General features: G+C 34.3%; 1 protein-coding gene across 7 annotated transcripts in view; it reads left to right on the top strand.

Moving 5' to 3' along the window:
• The window catches only part of LOC132696948 (adenylate cyclase type 3), an 88,980-nt gene that overhangs the window by 1,099 nt on the left and 68,562 nt on the right, over positions 1 to 19,319 (top strand). For 2 of the 7 annotated variants that reach the window (XM_060662122.1, XM_060662123.1), the window contains exons 2-3: positions 6,928 to 7,232; positions 18,119 to 18,472. In XM_060662122.1, the coding sequence (XP_060518105.1) occupies positions 7,050 to 7,232; positions 18,119 to 18,472 (537 nt within the window). In that variant the 5' untranslated portion in view covers positions 6,928 to 7,049. Of the gene's footprint in view, positions 1 to 6,410; positions 6,484 to 6,837; positions 7,233 to 18,118; positions 18,473 to 19,319 lie in introns of those variants that run through there. The other 5 variants (XM_060662127.1, XM_060662126.1, XM_060662125.1 and 2 more) reach the window with 3 other exon arrangements.

The raw sequence follows: 19,319 nt of genomic DNA, 5'->3' as shown, positions 1-19,319 counted from the left end.
AATTTCCATGTTGAAGTTCAATTTACGTCATGTAGGCACGGAATGCTAATCTAAAGTGACAATTCACGGATGAATGGGATTAAATTTCAGAGAAAATATAATTTCCTGCCACTCTACCGACATCGTTTTTAGTGCATCAATAAATTTGCATGGATTGGGAAATGATTTAGTTTTGAAATTTTAATTACAAGAAAACAATATATATCTCCTCGTTTCCGTAAAGCCCTCAATTTACGAAGATACCCATATTTTTCGAACCTGGCGATAAAATTGAATTCATTAAAATTGGGACTGCATGCGAACTGCTGGAAGAACGTGCAGTGTGAACCTACTGTTTAAAATTGTTGTCAAAGATTTGTAGTTATTTGTTCAATTACGGTCCAAATCGAACGGAGGAAAGGAGTAGAAAATAGTGGTATTATTTTTTATTTTTAACTTCTTCCATTATTTGTCATAACTCTTTTTTTTTTCAAGTTAAAACATTTTTATCTGAAGCCATTTTTTTTTTTATATTTTCGCTCCGTCAACAACTCCATTTTGTTCGCTGCCGAGCCCACGCAAAATCGCTTTTTAACGGCTCAGTTAAGTTATCCTTCTGGAGTAGTAAAAACGACGAATTAAAAAGAGTTCTCCAAACCGTGGAGGTTGAAGTTATCGATCTAAGAGTTAAAAAGCCTACACTAATTATTCTTTATCGTCGCCATTATCAAAAGTTAAACTTTCGACGTGCCTCTAATTGCTTAATTAACGCTTTTATTACCACCTTCGCAAAAACGGAAAGAACTGAGCCGTTGAAAACTTTAAGATTAAGGAATCGTGGTTATTTTAGCAAGTAACACAAATCAAGTTTAATTACCGAACTTAATAGACATATTAAAGTTCTATAATTGGTAGTTTAGTGAAGGGAAGACGTTCTCTATCCCATTTAAAAAATATGTTTATTAAAAAAGCAAAGACATCGTTCTCCACAAGATTAGTAATAGAAAAACTCTTAAACTAAAAGAAGGATAATTCGTTCAAGTGGGTGGGATAGACTCACCTTAGATTTTGAGACAACCTTATGAAAAAATAAACAGGATTAGGTGTAGAAAACTGAAACAAGATAAACGACTCAAGTTTTAAATTTAAACCAAGAACGCGTGAAAAAGGTACCTATTTGTATTTATATAATAAAATTAAAAAAAAAGTGGGTCCACCTTTTGAGGAGCCACTGTTTCTTGTATAAGTTATTGTTTATCCTATGTTTTTTTTAGTTCAACCCTTATTATTGCGATGTAATATTATTAAAACCTTTCGACTTAAGAACATTTCTGTAGAGAGAAATCTCTTTGCTTATTTGATTTATTAAAATAAAAAAAAATATACATTGCGGTAAACCACATAAACAACAATTTAACAGGTTTTCTATTTCCAGCTTTTCATCCCTATTAACTATAATTGGCCCTTTCCTACTGTACCGCATCCATATTTGCTGTACCAAATCGCGTGTATTGGAAACAATCAATCTTACGAAGAATGTTACAACGAAGGACCTAAATCAACTTTATCCATTTAGAACGTAGCTTCAGTGTTTGAGGATGTATCATCTTTGTCATTTTCAGGAGATATAACTCCAGTTTTCGTTGAATTTGATCTTGAAATTTTCGCGATTATAAACCACGCTAAAATATTTTAACGGGTGTATTTATGGAACGTTACAGACAACAAATCAGAATTGTTTAGATTTTGGACAAATGGACAATCCGATTGTCAATCTCCCCAATATATCAATTAATCCGACGCATTTTTCGAAATAAACACGCGTTTACCCCGAAATTCATCATAGAAATTTAATTATCCCTTTTACGACCAGTTTATTTTAGCGATACGCGCGGATTCGATTTGGGTCGCTTCCTTTTATTAAGTTCATCAGGATGAGGTTTTTTTTATTTATCTTCTTGAGCCCGATTCCTTTATTAACGAATATAAGGGCAACACCGTTGGTTAAAAGCTGATACTGATGACCAGAGATCACGATAAGTTGAGAATATTAGACCGTTCCGAGTTAACTTTTTTTTTCTCTTACTATAGTAATAACTTACAAGCATCTCCGAATAGCAATATTTAGTTCCAAAAAGTATCGATACAAGTCGGGAGATACTTTTAAATTTTGTTGTCTAACAAACTGGGTATGTAATAAAAGAAATTTCAGTTTCCAATTACTGTTTATACGAATGATAATTGCTAAAAGTTTTAAGATTGATGTCACAATATCACACTGTTCGATTTATTTACATTATCATCTACTAAATATATTAAGTTAAATCATCAAGAACGTTTCCGCCCTAAATCTGGTGCATGTTTATGAATTCTCATCTGAAAGTTTCGTGACATTAAGAAACATTAAACATTATTGTCCAACTTGAGGCCCAGATCTAATGCCGAAACGTAGGCATAGCCGATATGATTGTCTAAATAAGTTATAACTTCGTATTATTTAATTGGTAAAATGATCATTGACTTTACCATCGATGTACTTCTTCCGCAGCAGATCTAAACAATGTGGTGATGCTTACTCCATACCAATGATGAAGATTTTTGAGCCAAGACGTTCTTCGGCGACTAGGAACACGCTTTCACTCTATTTTTCCTTTCATGATTATATGGAGCAATTCATATTTTTTATTTCTCATTACGTGGGCAAAATAGTGCAGCTTTATTCTTTTAATGGTATTAAGTACCTCTCGTTCTTTGTTCTTCTTCTTCAAAATTCTCCGGTAAGCCCACAATTCGAAACCCGCAATCCTCTTACACATTGAATCATGATTCCATATCGTAGAATAATATGCTAAAGACATAGCAATGTAATAAGCGAATTCTTAAGGGAATTCTTAAGTCTCTGTTAGTTAATACATTTTGCATGTTTTTAAAAGATGTTTTTGCTTGCTTAACTTTGTTTTTGATTTCATGAGTTGAGTCCCAGCTTTCATTCACCCTAAATGCTTGTATGTTGGTACTCTCTCCACCATTTCTACATTTACGCTGATATCTGTTAACTTATTAGTTATGTTTTTGTTTTTGCTGATACCTATCTATTTGGTGTTCTTTATATTTAAACATTGGCTATGATCTGTTACCGCTGATAAAAGTATCTGTAAATCATCCTTATCTGTTGCTAGTTAGACTGTGTCGTCAGAGTATTTATTGTTGATTTTATTAGCAATTACACCTTCCGTTCTTTCTTCGACCGCTTCCCTGAAAATTTTTTCTGCATATAAATTACTTCTTCAGATGTCTGTCGTTAACTCTTATGTCAGCTGTCTGGTTCCAGTGTAAGTTTGCTATTATCCGAATGTCCAGGCCTATATTGTTCAGTAGAGCTATTAATGAAACACGCTGAACAGTGTCAACTGTACGTTCACGTTTTTCGTAGCAATTGTAAATATCGCTTAATCCATGTAATTATTTTGCGTGGTCCTGTTTATTTTATTAATAATATTAAAGAAATGGCGATTTGCGATGCAGTTTACTCATCATTAACGTCGATATCTTTTGTCTGGGATTGAATGCATTTTCACTATACTTCGCACGAGTTTGTTATTATGTAGTTTTGGTGGTATTAGGAAAAGTTTACAACCTCTGGGCATATTATCGTGGTGTAATCGCAAAGTTTAAACTACTGGGGGACCGCAAATAATGTAGGCTAAGTTGTCTCTAACTTCAATGTTATGTATTCGGTTGACGCTAACAATGTTCTGCTCCAAAGTTACAGAGAGCGACTGAAAAGGAAACGATTACTGGAGTACGTAAAATCAGATAAAAGTCGTAAAGAAGCCCTTGAAATATAATTGGTAGACGTCAAGGTTTGATTGATGGTCAATGATATATTTATAAGGTCATCGCTATGAAATCGAAGATAAAGAAGAAATCGTTTCCGAATATTTTCTAGGAATGTTAGGTCGATGGATAGTAAAACGAAAAATATTATAGCATTTTGAGAAAAGACCGAAAACATCTAAAGAAGCCAAGTTGTGTTGTGATTTTTTAAATGGGAATCAGTTAACAATTGAAGTATTTCATTTTCATAGTTTTCGTCTTTCTCAAAGAATCTTTTACAGGCTGCTGTAATATTATTTACAAATCTTTCGCAGTGCTCCTGCAGCGATTGAGGATGAATCAAACTGTTGCCTTCTTTCTAGCTTAACTGAGACTGTATTGTTTTCTACTCTGTACCTAATTATATACTATTTGAGGGAGGTGGAGCTAAAGGAGAGATAATGTTTGTTCATGTTTCTGTAGGATTTCAGTTAATTTATAAAAAAGTCAACAGGATGATTGGCAACGTCAGCGAGTTTGATTCATTAATAACCTACGCAGGCACAATCCAGAAGACTTAAATAGTTTTTGTTTTTGTATTTACAACCAATTCTATTCTATCTATGAATGAATATATATATTCTACGTATTCTATGGTACCCCAAATAAAATTTTCTTTTACTCGCACTACTACTACTTCTCTGAATAAGACACTGATTTCTGGATTATTTCTCCATTACTAAGGAAGCTTGAAACATTTTCATTTTTCATTCATTCATTCATTTTCAAAGATCCATGTCTAAAAGGCAATACGTTAAAAAATGACCAAGTAAAGTAGTACAAGTCCAATGAAGAGCATATAATTGTTCTTTAGGTAGATTTATTAAAAATGGCTATTTCAAAACAACGTAAAAATCAGATTATACAATTCTAAAAAATGATGTTGGTTTGATAATATATAAATTAAGTTTATTGAAATTATTAAATGTTTATGCTTTAAGCATATACTTCATTTTTTAAGTTTTTCAAAACTTCCAGTCCCTGACGGATGCCCATTAGAAACTTAAATTGACGAAAATAACCAAAATTGAATTATTGAAGACTAAAAACATTTTTTTCTGCAATCTCCAAATTTCCCTTTTTTTATCCTATTCGGTGTTTTCTTGCGGCCCTAAAATGTTCATTAAACTTAGTTTACTTTGCTTCGAATGTAGAGAGAATTGGAATCGAGGTTCTAGTTTTCAATTCCTGTTGAAATGTCATCTCGCAATCTCATTCCGGAATACCTTTATTAACAATTGGTAGCGAATTCTAATATTAATTTCAACTCAGTTCGAAATGCCAATTAAGGAGCCTGATCGAACGAACTCGAATATTCAACGAAGTTGAATTCGTCGAAATGTTTCTCGTCTTGCAGACTGTGTTTCAAGTGACAGGCACATAGACAAGCAGGTCACGTTTCCAGGACCATTTTGCTTTTGTTTCCTGATCGCCTGTTCAGTAACGAGGTACTTTGTATCAATCGCATTATATCTAAGAAAGACCTGCCAAGTCGTCAGTGCATGAAATTATTGGCCTAGGAAAACTAACCAAAACTTTGGAAAATACAAAATGGAACCACATTGTACAATCTTCAAAAAGGGAATTAGACTCGAGAGTTGGCACATGAAAATAAATCGACGAACTGAGTTCAATGGACATGAAACGTAGAAACTGCCGACTAGTGAAAACGTAGTGAAATCCTATTACACGTGCAATGGCGGTGGCGTTTCAGCAAAATTCTAGTGAGTTGTTTAATACAGATCTAGCTGTGTAAACAACTATAAATACTGTACTACTGCCAAAGGCCGCAAGGTTTATTTTTGTTTCTGCTTAATGAGTGCCAAAATGAAAATCCAATATGATAACCGGTATCGCATATAATTTGTGTGCTTTTTTGAAAAATTTCAACTCTTAGGAACTTAGCCTTTGTAGTGTCGAAGTGGCACCGGTGATATAGATTTGGTACAGTCTTATTAAGTTCTCCTTTTGAAAAAATAGGGATCGAGCACGTAGATTACTATTTACTGGATTTGCCTTCTTGGAAGCTATTTACTAGTTATAATCTTCTGTATCGATAATAGATCGTAACGAATAATGGAAGCTATTTGCTTTATAAATAATAAAACAACAGCAAAACATCATATTTGTTAAAACAATCTCAATCACAGCTAAATATGTAAAAGCGTGTCTTTGTATATTCGGTTAAATCAACTAGAACAAAATGAAAACTGACATCGTTCTGGGTAATGAATTTTCAGTAATTGAAATCGATTCCCATAATTAAATGTCACTATTTACATTTGATAACTGTTGTGGACGATAACCGAACATGAAATATATTTCGCGAAACTCATTTGAGCTTCAAATTGAATTCTAAATATATTATGGCTTCGCAGAATACGTATTGGCCGACCAACAAAAATTAAACCATGTTTCGGAAAAAAGATTTTGTTATAAATATGTTACCATTTATTTGGTATGTTGTTGTATGTCGCACACTTTCTTAATTGGTATTTTTTTATTTAACTCGTGATCTCAGTTTACACTTAAGTTTGTTATTTCTTTTTTCCCATCTTGCTCTTTTGAGAATTATATTTGTTATAATATAGTTTTTAAGAAAGACTTTTATCAAGAGGTAATTTACAAGTAAGGATGTTTCTATATGTGCAAAATATTTCCGTAAATTATTTTATATAAAATATGAAATATAATCAATAATCCCCGCTTCGCTGTGCTACTTTTAATAATTAAATGTTTTGGCATAATTTTATAATATTTTTATTGCATTTGCATTATGATAATACCAAAAAAATTAAAGATCAAATTTTGGTGCCAAAAAATAAGAAAAAAAAAACGATTTTTATAAAACGTTGACATTGGGATTCAAATGACAAAAATTCGAATTTGATTTAAGTATTGGCGTGGTAAAGTCATCTTTTTTATTTTTATTATCCTGAAACATGCTGTACCTGTAAATAACTAACTAGCGTCGATTTATAGCATAGATTTCCTAGGACATTGAAACTTCATGCCACAAAAAAGTCAATCGATGCCGAGACAACGGTCATACAAAATAATAATCTCCCCCAGAAAAATTATGGCCAAACTTCTCGAAAGAAAAACGAACTCCCAACTGCCTAGCGCGAAGCCACATTAAAAACAAAATAACGTAAGGTCCCCCCCATTCCTTTCGCCACAAAATCAATTTCAAAATGAAAGATCAACAAAAAGATGGCCGCGCCTCGAGCAAAATGAGGGAAGTGTGTCATTTATTCAGCACATTCAAGGACAAATCGCTCGAATGGCTTTACCAGAGTTTCAGTGTCAAACAGAAAAGAGCAGGACTGCAGTGTTTCCTGGTCACGGCGATTTTATTCGACATCTATATGCTCGTGGTGAGTATTTATAATTTATACAGCACTCGATCCCTTCTGTAAAAATCGAGACCTATTAAAATTTCTAGCTAACGACTTTCGAAAGTTTTAAAAGCCCACACGCTCCCTAAACTTATAAAACAGAAGTATATACTTGAGCCCTCGTTAATCACAGAGTTCGGGAGTTTACAAGTATAGGGGTTTCGCTAAAAAGATAAGCTTGCCCGCTTGCCGGTGTTGTTGAACAATTTATTCTGCTAACGTGTTAATTATAGCCCCTACACTTACGTAAATTAAGTACTCAATTAGTTTGTAGGCGGAGTCGACGACGAGTGTACCATATAATTTAGGAGACGATTTTAATACCGTCTTTACAAACATGGGTAACCTAGACGTGGTGGAGTGATGTTAAATTATACAGGGTGTTTGTTAATGGACTGCAGGTAATTAAGTGTGTGAATCCAGGAATCATTTTTAGAAGCTAAGTTGTTAACAGCAGCCACAAAGGTTTTAATTTTTTGACCAGAGAATGTTAAAATTTTCTAAAAAAATATGCTTTTCATATTATCTTTTTATGCAAATATTCATTATCATGCCTACGTAGACGTCACTGGTGAAAGTAGCAACAAGTTATGTCGTGACACTTTCAATATAGTTTCGCAATTGTTTAAATTGCAGCTTCTCAAGTTACTTTGAAGAAAAAAAAACAACAAAAATGCAAATATTGCCGTGCGTCCCTGTTTTAGTGGTGAGGGCGGTGCTCTCAGACCTTCCGTTTCATTTTGCCAGTATATGTTCGTTATTAAATTTATTTAGATGCTAACGTGTAATACGACGAAACAGACCACCACAAAGGAAATAATGGTCAGTTACATGTCACTTGCAAAACTGATCCCCTTCGTCAAGGCACTAAATATACGAGGGTGGTGGAAAAGTTTACGTCCTGACCTAGAAAAATGATGTTTTTTTTTGCTGAATTTTTCAACCAAAACTCCATCAACACTAATATATATTTCGTGAAAATCTGATCTTTTAGTTCTTATTTATTTTGATAAATGGATTTTCATCAAGTAAAAGCCACCTCAGTTCAACTAATATATTCCTCATAACGGTGTTTTAACTTGGTTATACCAGTTTTAAACGTAGATTCTTCGAGGTCCCCAAAATACTGATTTACAGCTTCGATAACTTCTTTGTTGCTCTGAAATCTTTTACCGCCAAGCCAATTTTTGAGGTTAGGAAACAGGTAATAGTCGCTGGGGGCTAAGTGTGGATAGTAGGGAGGTTGCGGTACCAATTCAAACTTTAATTCGTGTATTTTGAACATGAGAACAATCGAAGAATGCGTAGGTGCATAGTGCATATCCTGTTGAAAGGAATTTTTTTCTTCGCCAACTGAAGTCGTTTAATTTGCACCTCGTGCTACAAACGTTGCAATAACTCTGCGAAGGTAATAGTCTTACCCTTTTCAAGTTATTCAATTCCTCTCTGATCCCAAAAAACAGTAGCCATAACCTTGTTTGCCGACAAAATTGTTTTAGCCTTCTTTGGATGAGGTTCTCCTTTTGGAACCCACTGTTTTGACTGTTCCTTATTCTCAGGAGTGTAGTGATGGACCCAAGTCTCATCAGCAGTTATTAATCGACTCAAAAGTTGTTTGGATTACTCCTATAAAGCGCTAAATTGTAGGTAGAAATGCTTTTTCGAATCAGTTTGTGGTCGATCGTTAGCAAACATCGTCAGAGGTGTTCACACGACCCATTTTAAATTCAGAAACCCACTGCTTAATAGTTAAATAAGAACTCGATCCCTAAACTAATTTTAGAAAGCAAGATAAATAGTAGGCAAAATTCGGGTCTTAAACAACATTCTTTCCTTCGCAACATAAGGGCCTGGTGCGGAATGGAAGATGCCGCTACAATCTTTCGACAAGCTGAGAACGGTACCCTACATATGATATGGAGTATGCAGAAGTATAAGGGATCGGCAATGTGCGTACATGCACAGGGCACGAGAAGAAGAAGAAGAAATAAAAAATAGCAAACTCAAGAACTCGATGTGTATACCGGTATTGTGGGTTAAGCATCTTATAGATATAGATGTGAATATTAAAATATAATAAACGGATTCAAGATATATTACGAAATTTAGGGAGCGAAGTAAAACTCCAATCATGCAATGCTTTATGAACAACCAGCAGGATCGCATACCGACTGATTAAGGTACGGCCAGATCAATAATATTCAAAATCAATTTTTGCCTAAAGATTAAGTTTGATTCAAAATGCCGTATGTGCGTAAGTAATTTCGATTTTAACTGAGGCCCAAAATGATTAACCAAAAGCAAAATTATCTATGAGTAAAAATTGGTTTAACTTTCTTGGGTAGAGGGAAAAACAATAAAACTTTTGAATTATTCGGAGATAGATTTACACACAAAAAATGAAATTAGTTTGTGAAGAAAGTTTTAATCAATAATATTTGGATATACAGGTAATTTATCAGCCTGCAAAAATGGCATAAACTCGAACTTCAACATTACAAACATATTTGGTCTATAATATACATAGACACCACAGAGAATACTCTATCCCTAAATAGATTATTCTAAAGCGTTATCTAGATTTGCGGACATTAAAAAAAATAATTTACTTAAAGCTCAGTTATACACATAGCGTAATATATATGTGTTCAGTTTCAACCCGACGCATCTAACGCCAATTTTCAAACGATTAATTGCAAATCTTACACGCTTTGGCAACATTCCGATTTGTCTCTTACTCAATCTCCAGAAGTGTACCTCTTCCTTTTGACACTCGAGTGAGTTATTCCGATGCGACATCTAGCCAAATCGATTGATAATTACCATCAGAACGTTGATTAGGACGGAGGCATCAAACAGTATGCCCGAATCCCGAGTCAGTTCCGTATTTTCTGGCTTATTGATATTAATTAACAACATTAGCGGGTAGTGTTTACACTGATGCGAGGATTGATTGCGTAATTCTATATCCGCTTTGCCTACTCTCGTTAACTCAACTGCGCCTGCAGGTTACTGTTACGGCCCATCATAAATCATCAGCGGTAATTCGACGCCGATGGCGTTCCAGGAAATTTCGATCTTCCAGGAGTTAGAATTTACTGTACGAAAATGAGAATGGGCATATTTCTTTAACGTCGGGTGAATGAGACCAGTTTATTTAAATTACATTTAAATGCAAACATCCATAGTAAATCCTACCGAAAAATTGTATCTCTGGTAAATTTCGATTGTTAGTGCCAGAAATGAATTAGTATAATACTTTTTAATTCTAGGATTTGGATAATAATTTATCATTTTGCGTTTCGAAAGCAGGAGGATGCGTTGTTGCTGGAATTTGTTTTAAGATGTTACCCGATTTTAATACTTGATAAGGTGCTGAAAAAATAAAGAGACTTTCCTCGGGGGAGGGGGATGGTGAAGTAAACAAAGGTAGCTACTGCACAGTTTGACAAATTTATTGTGAAATCTGTTCATAGATATAAGAAAGTGACTAACTGAAACGAATTAAGGAAAAACCCGGGCAAATTGTAAGAATGAAATATGGCCGAACAGGTCCATACTTTGCTTAGAATTTAATTATTTGGGGTTTTGTTAGGAAAGATACTAAAAAATATTTATTTATTTATGTATGTACTTATGCTTAAATCTAAAATAAAATTACAAATTATTTTTATTACCTACTTAAATTACTTAAAATTATTCACATAATGTATCAGTATCACAATCGCTATCATCGCCTATTCTAATTATTATTTGTTCTATATTATTTGCAATATGGATACGATTGTTCTGCTTTTTCTATATGTTTAACATCATTTGCCCAACTTTGTGGAGGGATGTTAAAAGCTTCCGTTTCTATAGGTTTGAGGACAATGCAGTTAACACGGGGAAAAACATTGTTAGGAATGGCAGATTTCCGTTGGTGAATAAATATACAGTGGTAAGGTGGAAGCCTTAAAACTGTATGCCCTAGATTTTTTGCTTAATTTTCACAGACGTATTCCTTTTGTAAGTTCAAGCTTTGTAGAACCTCAATTAATTGCTTTTTGGTATAATCTTCGTGAAAATAAATGTCGTTATTATACATGTAGTTTTGGATTGTTGCTTTAAGGATTAAGTCAACCGTCTACTGTGATAACTTGCATTGTCCATTGCAATGACGCTATTAGGAAGAATGTTTGGAAGTAGTTTGTTTTTAAACCAGCTTTCAAATAAATCAGCGGTGGTGTCTTCATGGTAATCCAGAGAAGAATCTTTAATATTTTTCGCAGACAGAGAAAGTCCATTTGGAATCCAATCCAATAGTTATTCTTTTACCTCTTTTTGTTGGCGCGTTTGTTTTACACTTATCAGTTGAGTCAACCCAACCCTTTTCCGAGGTATCATAAGTGTCGAACCAGGTTTCATCCAAGTAAATAATTGGCGTTTGTTGTTCTCTGTGAATCCTAATTTTTTCTAGATATTCCAGTTACCATTTCCGAATTCTAAAAGATTCCATTAAAACTTGCTTTTTGTCAATTTTTTAAAATCTAAAACCCATGTGTTGAATACACTTCCATAAGGTAGTTCTGCCACATTTAACACCGATTTCATCTTATTCAAGCCTCCAAATTAAGATATCTAATGGAGGCACGCTTTGTTCCTCATATAACTGGTAAATTTTACGCCGTATTATATCTTGATCACTTTCATTTAAACTCGAGAATATGTCAGCATCGCTTCTTTTTTTCCTCGCTGAAATGGGATTATTCACAATTTTCCATAGAGTTGGTGTTGGAATTTTCGTCAATGTGGCCGGTTCTTCTAAATATGCTTGCTTGCTGGCACCACGGTCAATGACAGTCAAATAAACATTGTTTATAACTTCCTTAGTCTCAATAGAATAGTTTTTTCTACATTTGGACGGGAGCAACTCCTGAGATACATTAGACTCGCACATATTTTGCATAATTCGGACACGATTCAAAACACGCTGTATTACACACGAAATAAGAATGATTACTAAGAAACTTAAACTAAGTAGTATACCAAACCAAAGAATATTAAACACAGGTAGTTATAAAATTATTTTCTATTACGGACCACAATTTTACCGGAATTTAAATTCCGAAACTTTAAGTAATAATCTCGTTGCATTGTATGTTAATGACCACCCTTGGATAATTCCATTCAAAAGCAATTGGTCACTTTCTTATATCTATGAATGAACTAATTTAACAACCAAATTATTACATTATCAATATAAGTTTATTAGAGTAAACTTTCTGACTAACGGGTAATTATTTTGTTGTTTGGTTTCTCCGCCCTCTGTTTTTTATCACGGTAAGAAATAAAAACGAGCAACGTTTGGAAATGAATTTTCTTATGAAAATCAGTTTTCTATGAAAAATGTGCTTTGCGCATAACCACACGACTATTCAAGCCATAGTGACCAAATATCGCAATATTTTAGCCAGGGAGGGGAAAATCTTGCACAAGACTTCCACTGATGTGATGTGGGGTATGTCGGATGCTTACAGGCTAATTCCCCCACCCTCCGGGTTTTTTCAATGGAACAACATGACGGAACCACCCTTAGGAATTACTTCATAATGCTGCTTCAGTTCAGTTCAGCAGCATTTCATCTTGTTCTTTGATGTTCCTCTATCTCCTTTTGGCCATTTCGGACACGCTATTCCAGACTTCCTCGCAATCTAGCATTCGCTGCACGACGTTTTGTGGTGTCAAGGGGTTGCCACTTTGTTTCTAACTCTTCTCCGCTCTTCACGACATCTCGGATATATGAAGAATATGTGATCAGCGCTGTTTTCTGTGTCACCGCAGTACAGGCAGGTTGGTGCGTCCCTTATCTTAAAGCAATAGAAATAAGCCATGTAGCAACCACGTGCTGAAAGAAGCTAGGTGAGATATTAGTTAAGAGTTCCATGTTTTCTGTTACACCAAGGTTATTATATTAGGAATTAGATTTTGGGTCCATTGACCACTACTGGTCCATTCCGACCACGGCCTTTGCCAATGTTCAAGAGATGTTGCTCTCATGGTTATCTTAAACGCCCTATCTCTCCCGTACGTTTTCTCCCTTTCCTTCACCTGCAGATCTATGGGGATTATGTCTGCCAATACTAGCAATGCACTAGTTGACACCGTTCTGAACGTACTACATATTCGAATAGCCATTTTCCTATGGATCTGAAGCAAAATATTTGTGTATTTCCTGTGTTTTAGAACACAATCTTGTCTTCGTAGATGTTGGTCCTTGTAGTCTTTTCATTAGGCTAAGGCAGTAGCCGAGGTTTCTGCTTTTTGATATGCGTTGACGATGTGCCGTTTCATCGTAGTCCCTTGATCAATCAGTATCAGATTTGGTGGCAATATTGGTATCCATGATCTCAATTGTGATTGTTTTTACAGTTTTGCTATCAATCCTTAGCATTGCGCGAGTTCTAGATTCATCTTCATTGAACACTCCGTTATACGGTGAATGGCGATATTAGCCAAAGTCGCCAGCGTTTCTTCACTTTTATTAGTTGCAACTATAGCAAATTTTGGTTTATTATTTCTTTATAAAGTTGGAAACAATTTAATTGAATCTCATTTCGTTTTGGAACTCCAATTATCAGATGCACCCGTACTTATAACAGGGTAGAGAACGCGTTTCCAGATCATGACCTATTTACTCTGAGCTTTAAACTCTTTAAACGACACTTAAGACGCTATACCAATTAAAATTCTGTAATAAAAAACTATAATTAGTTCTGAATTAGATTTATCTTGTAAAAAATAATTTAAACTAGTCCACAATCTTTTTTTGCGGCATTTTGCGCTTTCATTTTATTGGACAGCTGCGTCTGTCTGTATACTTTTATAGAAATAAAATGAAATAAATAAAATAAAATATGAACACTTATTTATATATTGTGTAAATTTGATACCTCATTTATGGATTTTATTAACACAAAAAATGCATAACAAATTTACGTATTCTGTTAGTGTTTCTTATCAGTATTAGAAAATATTTTCAAAATATTAGCAATACAGTTTAACTTGGTGCTTGTTTTACTTTCCGAAGATTCCAACAGCAACCGCAGAAAATTTAATAAAACCAGCAGGAGCTAAATTCGATGAGTGGTGGTCAAGCATGCATTCGTCCAGCGAATAGTGTAACCGCAATTTAATTTACGCAACGTTTGTTCGTACACAGATTATTAGAATAAATATGTTAGCATAATTTAATTAATTTTAGAGGCTGGCATTAATAACGTACTCGCCATTTTATCGGTCTTTAAACCACAGTAATATAATCATGTTTCTCGTGAATATGTTGATCGTTACGCCAAGTGCAGAACGCCAATTTGGTTAGGCAATAATGCTCACGAATGAGCCAAAATTAGTCAGGTATTGAAAAAAACTCAGTATTAATATTAATCATGCTATTAAAAAGTATTTTAAACCATTTTTATGAAAATCAATAGGAAAGTGTAAGCAAGGGAGGAATAAGCTGAATAAAATATAGAGAGCAGAAGTAAAGCTGTTGCGCTCTATGCTTATTAAAAGGAATCGCAATTTGTGACTTTTACGAGTCAAACTTTTGGTTATTTGTTTATTCTGTGCTAGTGTTCATGTTTCACTGATTTAGACTTAGACTTATTCTCACTCTTTTCACAATGTTTTAAATATTTTCAATGAATTAATATATAATTTAAAAATGAGTTAATTAAAACTAATTAAAACTATTTTGTGTTTTCTACGATAATATTAGAAACTCGCAATAATTTTTTTTTGTCTTCCTTTCATCTTCGGTTTTCTTCCATATTTCATTTATGGTAATTTGGGGGATAATAAATATAAATAACAGAAATATTTGGTTTTATCTGAACTTAAGATATGTTAATTATTGTTATAAGCTGTATTTCATGTTTATGTACATGTTTATAAATATTCGGTACCTACTATTGTAAAGTGTATTAAATAAATATTTAGCTTTAATATTTTTACTTCTATTGTACAGTTATTGATCAGAATTTTGAACTTCACTAATGTTTTCTATGCTATGCTCTATGCCCACACCAGGCAGCAAACATGTCGTTTTTAATAATTGACATGGCTTTCAAAGAATATTGCTTGGCATTTCTTGGAACCCCAACTCGTAACTAGCGAGATATAAGTAAAAGATATAGAGGTATAATTTAATGTAATTTCAAAAAAGAGTAAATAATTGATGCCCATGCTTATTCAGTAAAAAAGGACGTTAAAAATGCCCATAAAATAATTTATTTCCAAACATGTTTTTTTTTTCATTTATTAATTTCGCTGTACGTAGCCAATAGTGAAATATGGCGAAGATAAAAACCGTTTCCGAAATATTTTTTGTGTTATAAATCATCAGGTACTACTCACTCAACGTGAGAGACGAAATTATATGCCTCTCCAATACGTAACAATGGAAATAAAGTCCCCAAAAAGAGAAAATCGAATCCGCGAAGTCGGGATTTTCTGCCAAAAGGAAATTATTCGAGACCAGAAAATAAAAAAGGGTTATAAAAGAGAGCTTTGGCCGGCTCAATCCATAAAGGGAATGCGGAAGTGAACTGAGAGCTGAGCCGGATATTTTTGGTTCGCCTCTTTCTAAATTAAACCCAAAATCAAAGAGACCAACTCCTTGTCTCGAAACTTCAAACTTTCTGCGCGTATATGGTCAAAGAGTATGGTATACCGAAATAAAAATCACTAGAAAGCCTCTATTGGCTTTATTTCCCAGTTCTTGCAATAAAAATTCTGGCAGCGTGAACGGAAATGGAAGATAAAAATCAAAATAATTCCAGGTGATTTATTGCGACATCTCGCAATATTTTAGTAAAAGACCTCGTTCTCTATAAGACATTTTACTGGGCGATATAAATGTATACGTGCCAACATTTTTTAAAGTGGATCTTTAATATACATTGTGTTCCACCACATGACAGCCATAGTGTGTTGCTGGGGTGATTTTAAGTTAAAAATGTTAAACAAATATATAGTCGGAACGCTATTTGAACTGAGCTATAATCATTTGAAATTTTAAAAACCATTTAAAGAAATACAGCTTTATTGAATTAATACGTTCGGCTGTTAATATTATTATTAAAAAGTTCAGGTGGCTCTGAATTTTAGGTATTGTGACAGTAAACTTCAATTAATAGCATATTATGCAACAAGTGCGGTAAACGGCATTTGACTCACGAGTTTATTTAACACGAGCGGAGCGAGTGTTTAATAAACGAGTGAGTTAAAAAGTTTACCGAACGTGTTGTGTACTATACTGTTTCTAGGACCGGTACTTTTTGGGTACATTTTCGCAAAACAACACGAATACAATCACTGACATGACCGTCAGAATTGACAAACGTCAAAATTCAAAGCGTGGGAAATATCTCCGAAAACATACGATTGCTCCTAAATCTGTGCGGTAAAAACCCGGAAATGTCCGAAGTGGCTCGGATTCATGGGAAACGAAACTGACGTGGTAAAGTCACGCTTTCCGCACGCTAGATCGGTGGGTAATTAGGTATTTTATAGACGGCAGTAGAAAAATTAATTTTGCGTGTTTATTTTCGTCTTATATATTAAAATACTCTTCAAGGTACAATATTTACTTTTATGAATGAAGAATACGCCGACATTCACTATGTATGAAACTGACGAGCGGCAGTTGATGAATATCGTTGTCTACTCGTAGAGTGCCTTGTAGAAATGTTTATAGCACAAGCAGGCATAAACAGGCAACTTTATTACAGCTACTTCTGAACTTCCCGTTCTTGCTCAAGAAGATGCAATACTTAATACGATAGATGCTCAACATTTTACCTAGTCTTCGCAGAATATGTAATAGACTTAAAGTCGGATGAGAATAAGGAGAACTTTATACAATTCTCCATTTCCATTGTACCCATACCACATCTTACCTGTACAAGATTTAAAACCTGCCGACGACGCTTGAAGCCTTGAATTTGGTCGCTGGATATAGAGAAACAAAAGGATTTGTCGGATAATATTATGTAGCGATGAAACCTCATTCACCCGAACCGGTATCACACCAGGAATTCACATTGTTAAGTACTTGAAAAACCACGACAAACTCGGCAATCCAATTATCAAGATAAATTTTCGGCGAATATTTGGTGCCTCACGACTACTCATTATTTACGTTTCATTGAAAATATTACTGGATGATGTTGTGGATTCAGTACGATGGCGCACCTCCTCAATTTGGTCGGTAAGTTACAGAATTTCTTAATGAAAATTATACAAACCTGCGGATTGGAAGAGGTTCAGCAGTTCCTCAGCCAGCATGGTGATTTGACCTTAATCTCTTGTACTACTTTTTATGGCAAAGACTGAAAACTTTAGTTTATGTAGAAAGTATTGAAAACACAGAACAACTGGTAGCTAGAATTATGGATGCTGCAGAAACTATTTGTGCTGACTCTGAGGCTGTTAGCAGAGCTACCACTTCAATTCTGAGAAGAGCTAGACTATATATAAAGCAACTGGGTAGACATTTTGAACAATTAATTCAATAAAGTAAAATATAAATAAATAAAAAACAAAGGTGTTTCTTTTACATGGTCGTTAAAATTTCAAATGCTTGTCGCTCAGTTAGAATAGGGTAGACATTTTTAACTTCAAATCACCCCAGCACACTTCCACTCCCACTCCCAAACTGTGACATATCGTGGGACGCCCTGTATGGTAAATTTTGTTTTTTTTTTCAATTTCGTTAAATATCTAAAAACATGACGCTTTAAAGCATCTCCAAGTTTTTTTGAAAAAAAAAAGATTTGGTTCAATTTGACAACTTATTAACTCATTTATTTATGAATTTTCAGGTCCCAAACGCACAAGATGTTGGCACCTACACATTCATGGCTGTGTTCTTGGTAATGAACACGTTTCTGCTCATATGGTGCAAAAAAGGTTTTGAAAACGAAGTCTTATGGGCAGCATTTCCGCATGTCAGTTGGCATATCGCCAACACCCAAGTCTTAGCCGCACTTTTCCTAAATAAAAACGATGTAACCTCCAGAGATAGCCTGGGATGGGTGTTACTTCTCGACTACCTTGTATACGTCACGCTGCCGTTGAGGCTAAGATATTGTTTCATTCTAAGTGTAATGACGTGTCTTTCGTATACTGCGGCGCTAATCTATCTCACCGTATCGGATCTTCATATGATTGAACAGGTAAGAAGAATATAAAACAAAAAACTACACCTAAAATTGCACCTACATTTAGATTAGCTCTATATACACTATAAGATGCCATATCATTATGAAGCAATATTTCCTTCGGAATTGTCAGTAATCTACACTCACCAAAAAATGCCTAAACACAGTCCTGTACATACATTCAAAAACAAGCGACGGAAAAGTGGGAGTAATTTAGCGAAACCATTTTCCAGGGTCTTGTATTTGACTCTAATTATAGAAAATTGCCTTGTCATCTAATTTGTTTCGGATTGATTAAATTCTGAAGCCGGGAAGGGTGTGGCTTGTTGTTGTAGTAATACTATTCTTTCCTTGCGTTCAAGAACGTTAAAACGATTTCCGTTGGTTAATATTCTACAAACTTATTTAAAATATTGATACGATAATTGTTTTCTCCTCAAAAAATCAATATCGATCAATAATGGTTTTGAAGGTGGTACACAACTTTTATTGTCTCTAATTTTTTGATAACGGGTAGACATACATCTTCCCGAATCATTGTGTAAACAAAAAATAAAGACAATATTCCTAATCGATATGTTATTGTATTTATTTCAATTTTTGGTTTTAAAATTGGTTTATATTTAATCGATATACTGCACTGCAAAATGCTCCAGAGAACTTCAAGCCAAACGAATTGTCGGAGGACAATATCCGCCTATCAAACAAACGACGAAAATGTTCTAGATTCCGAAACTTTTCAGGCGAGCTGTATCGATTTACATTTAGATAAAAGCGTCGAGAAGTTGGACCATTTCCCGTTACACATTTTGTTCAATCTGTTTTAGCATTTTCTACCCGTAGAGTGCTAATTTACTAGACT

The sequence above is a fragment of the Cylas formicarius genome, unplaced genomic scaffold (assembly GCF_029955315.1).
Source record: "Cylas formicarius isolate icCylForm1 unplaced genomic scaffold, icCylForm1.1 PGA_scaffold_1__22_contigs__length_36826433, whole genome shotgun sequence".
NCBI lineage: Eukaryota > Metazoa > Arthropoda > Insecta > Coleoptera > Brentidae > Cylas > Cylas formicarius.
Note: the sequence above shows the minus strand (reverse complement) of the source record. Positions and strands in the feature narration are given on the sequence as shown.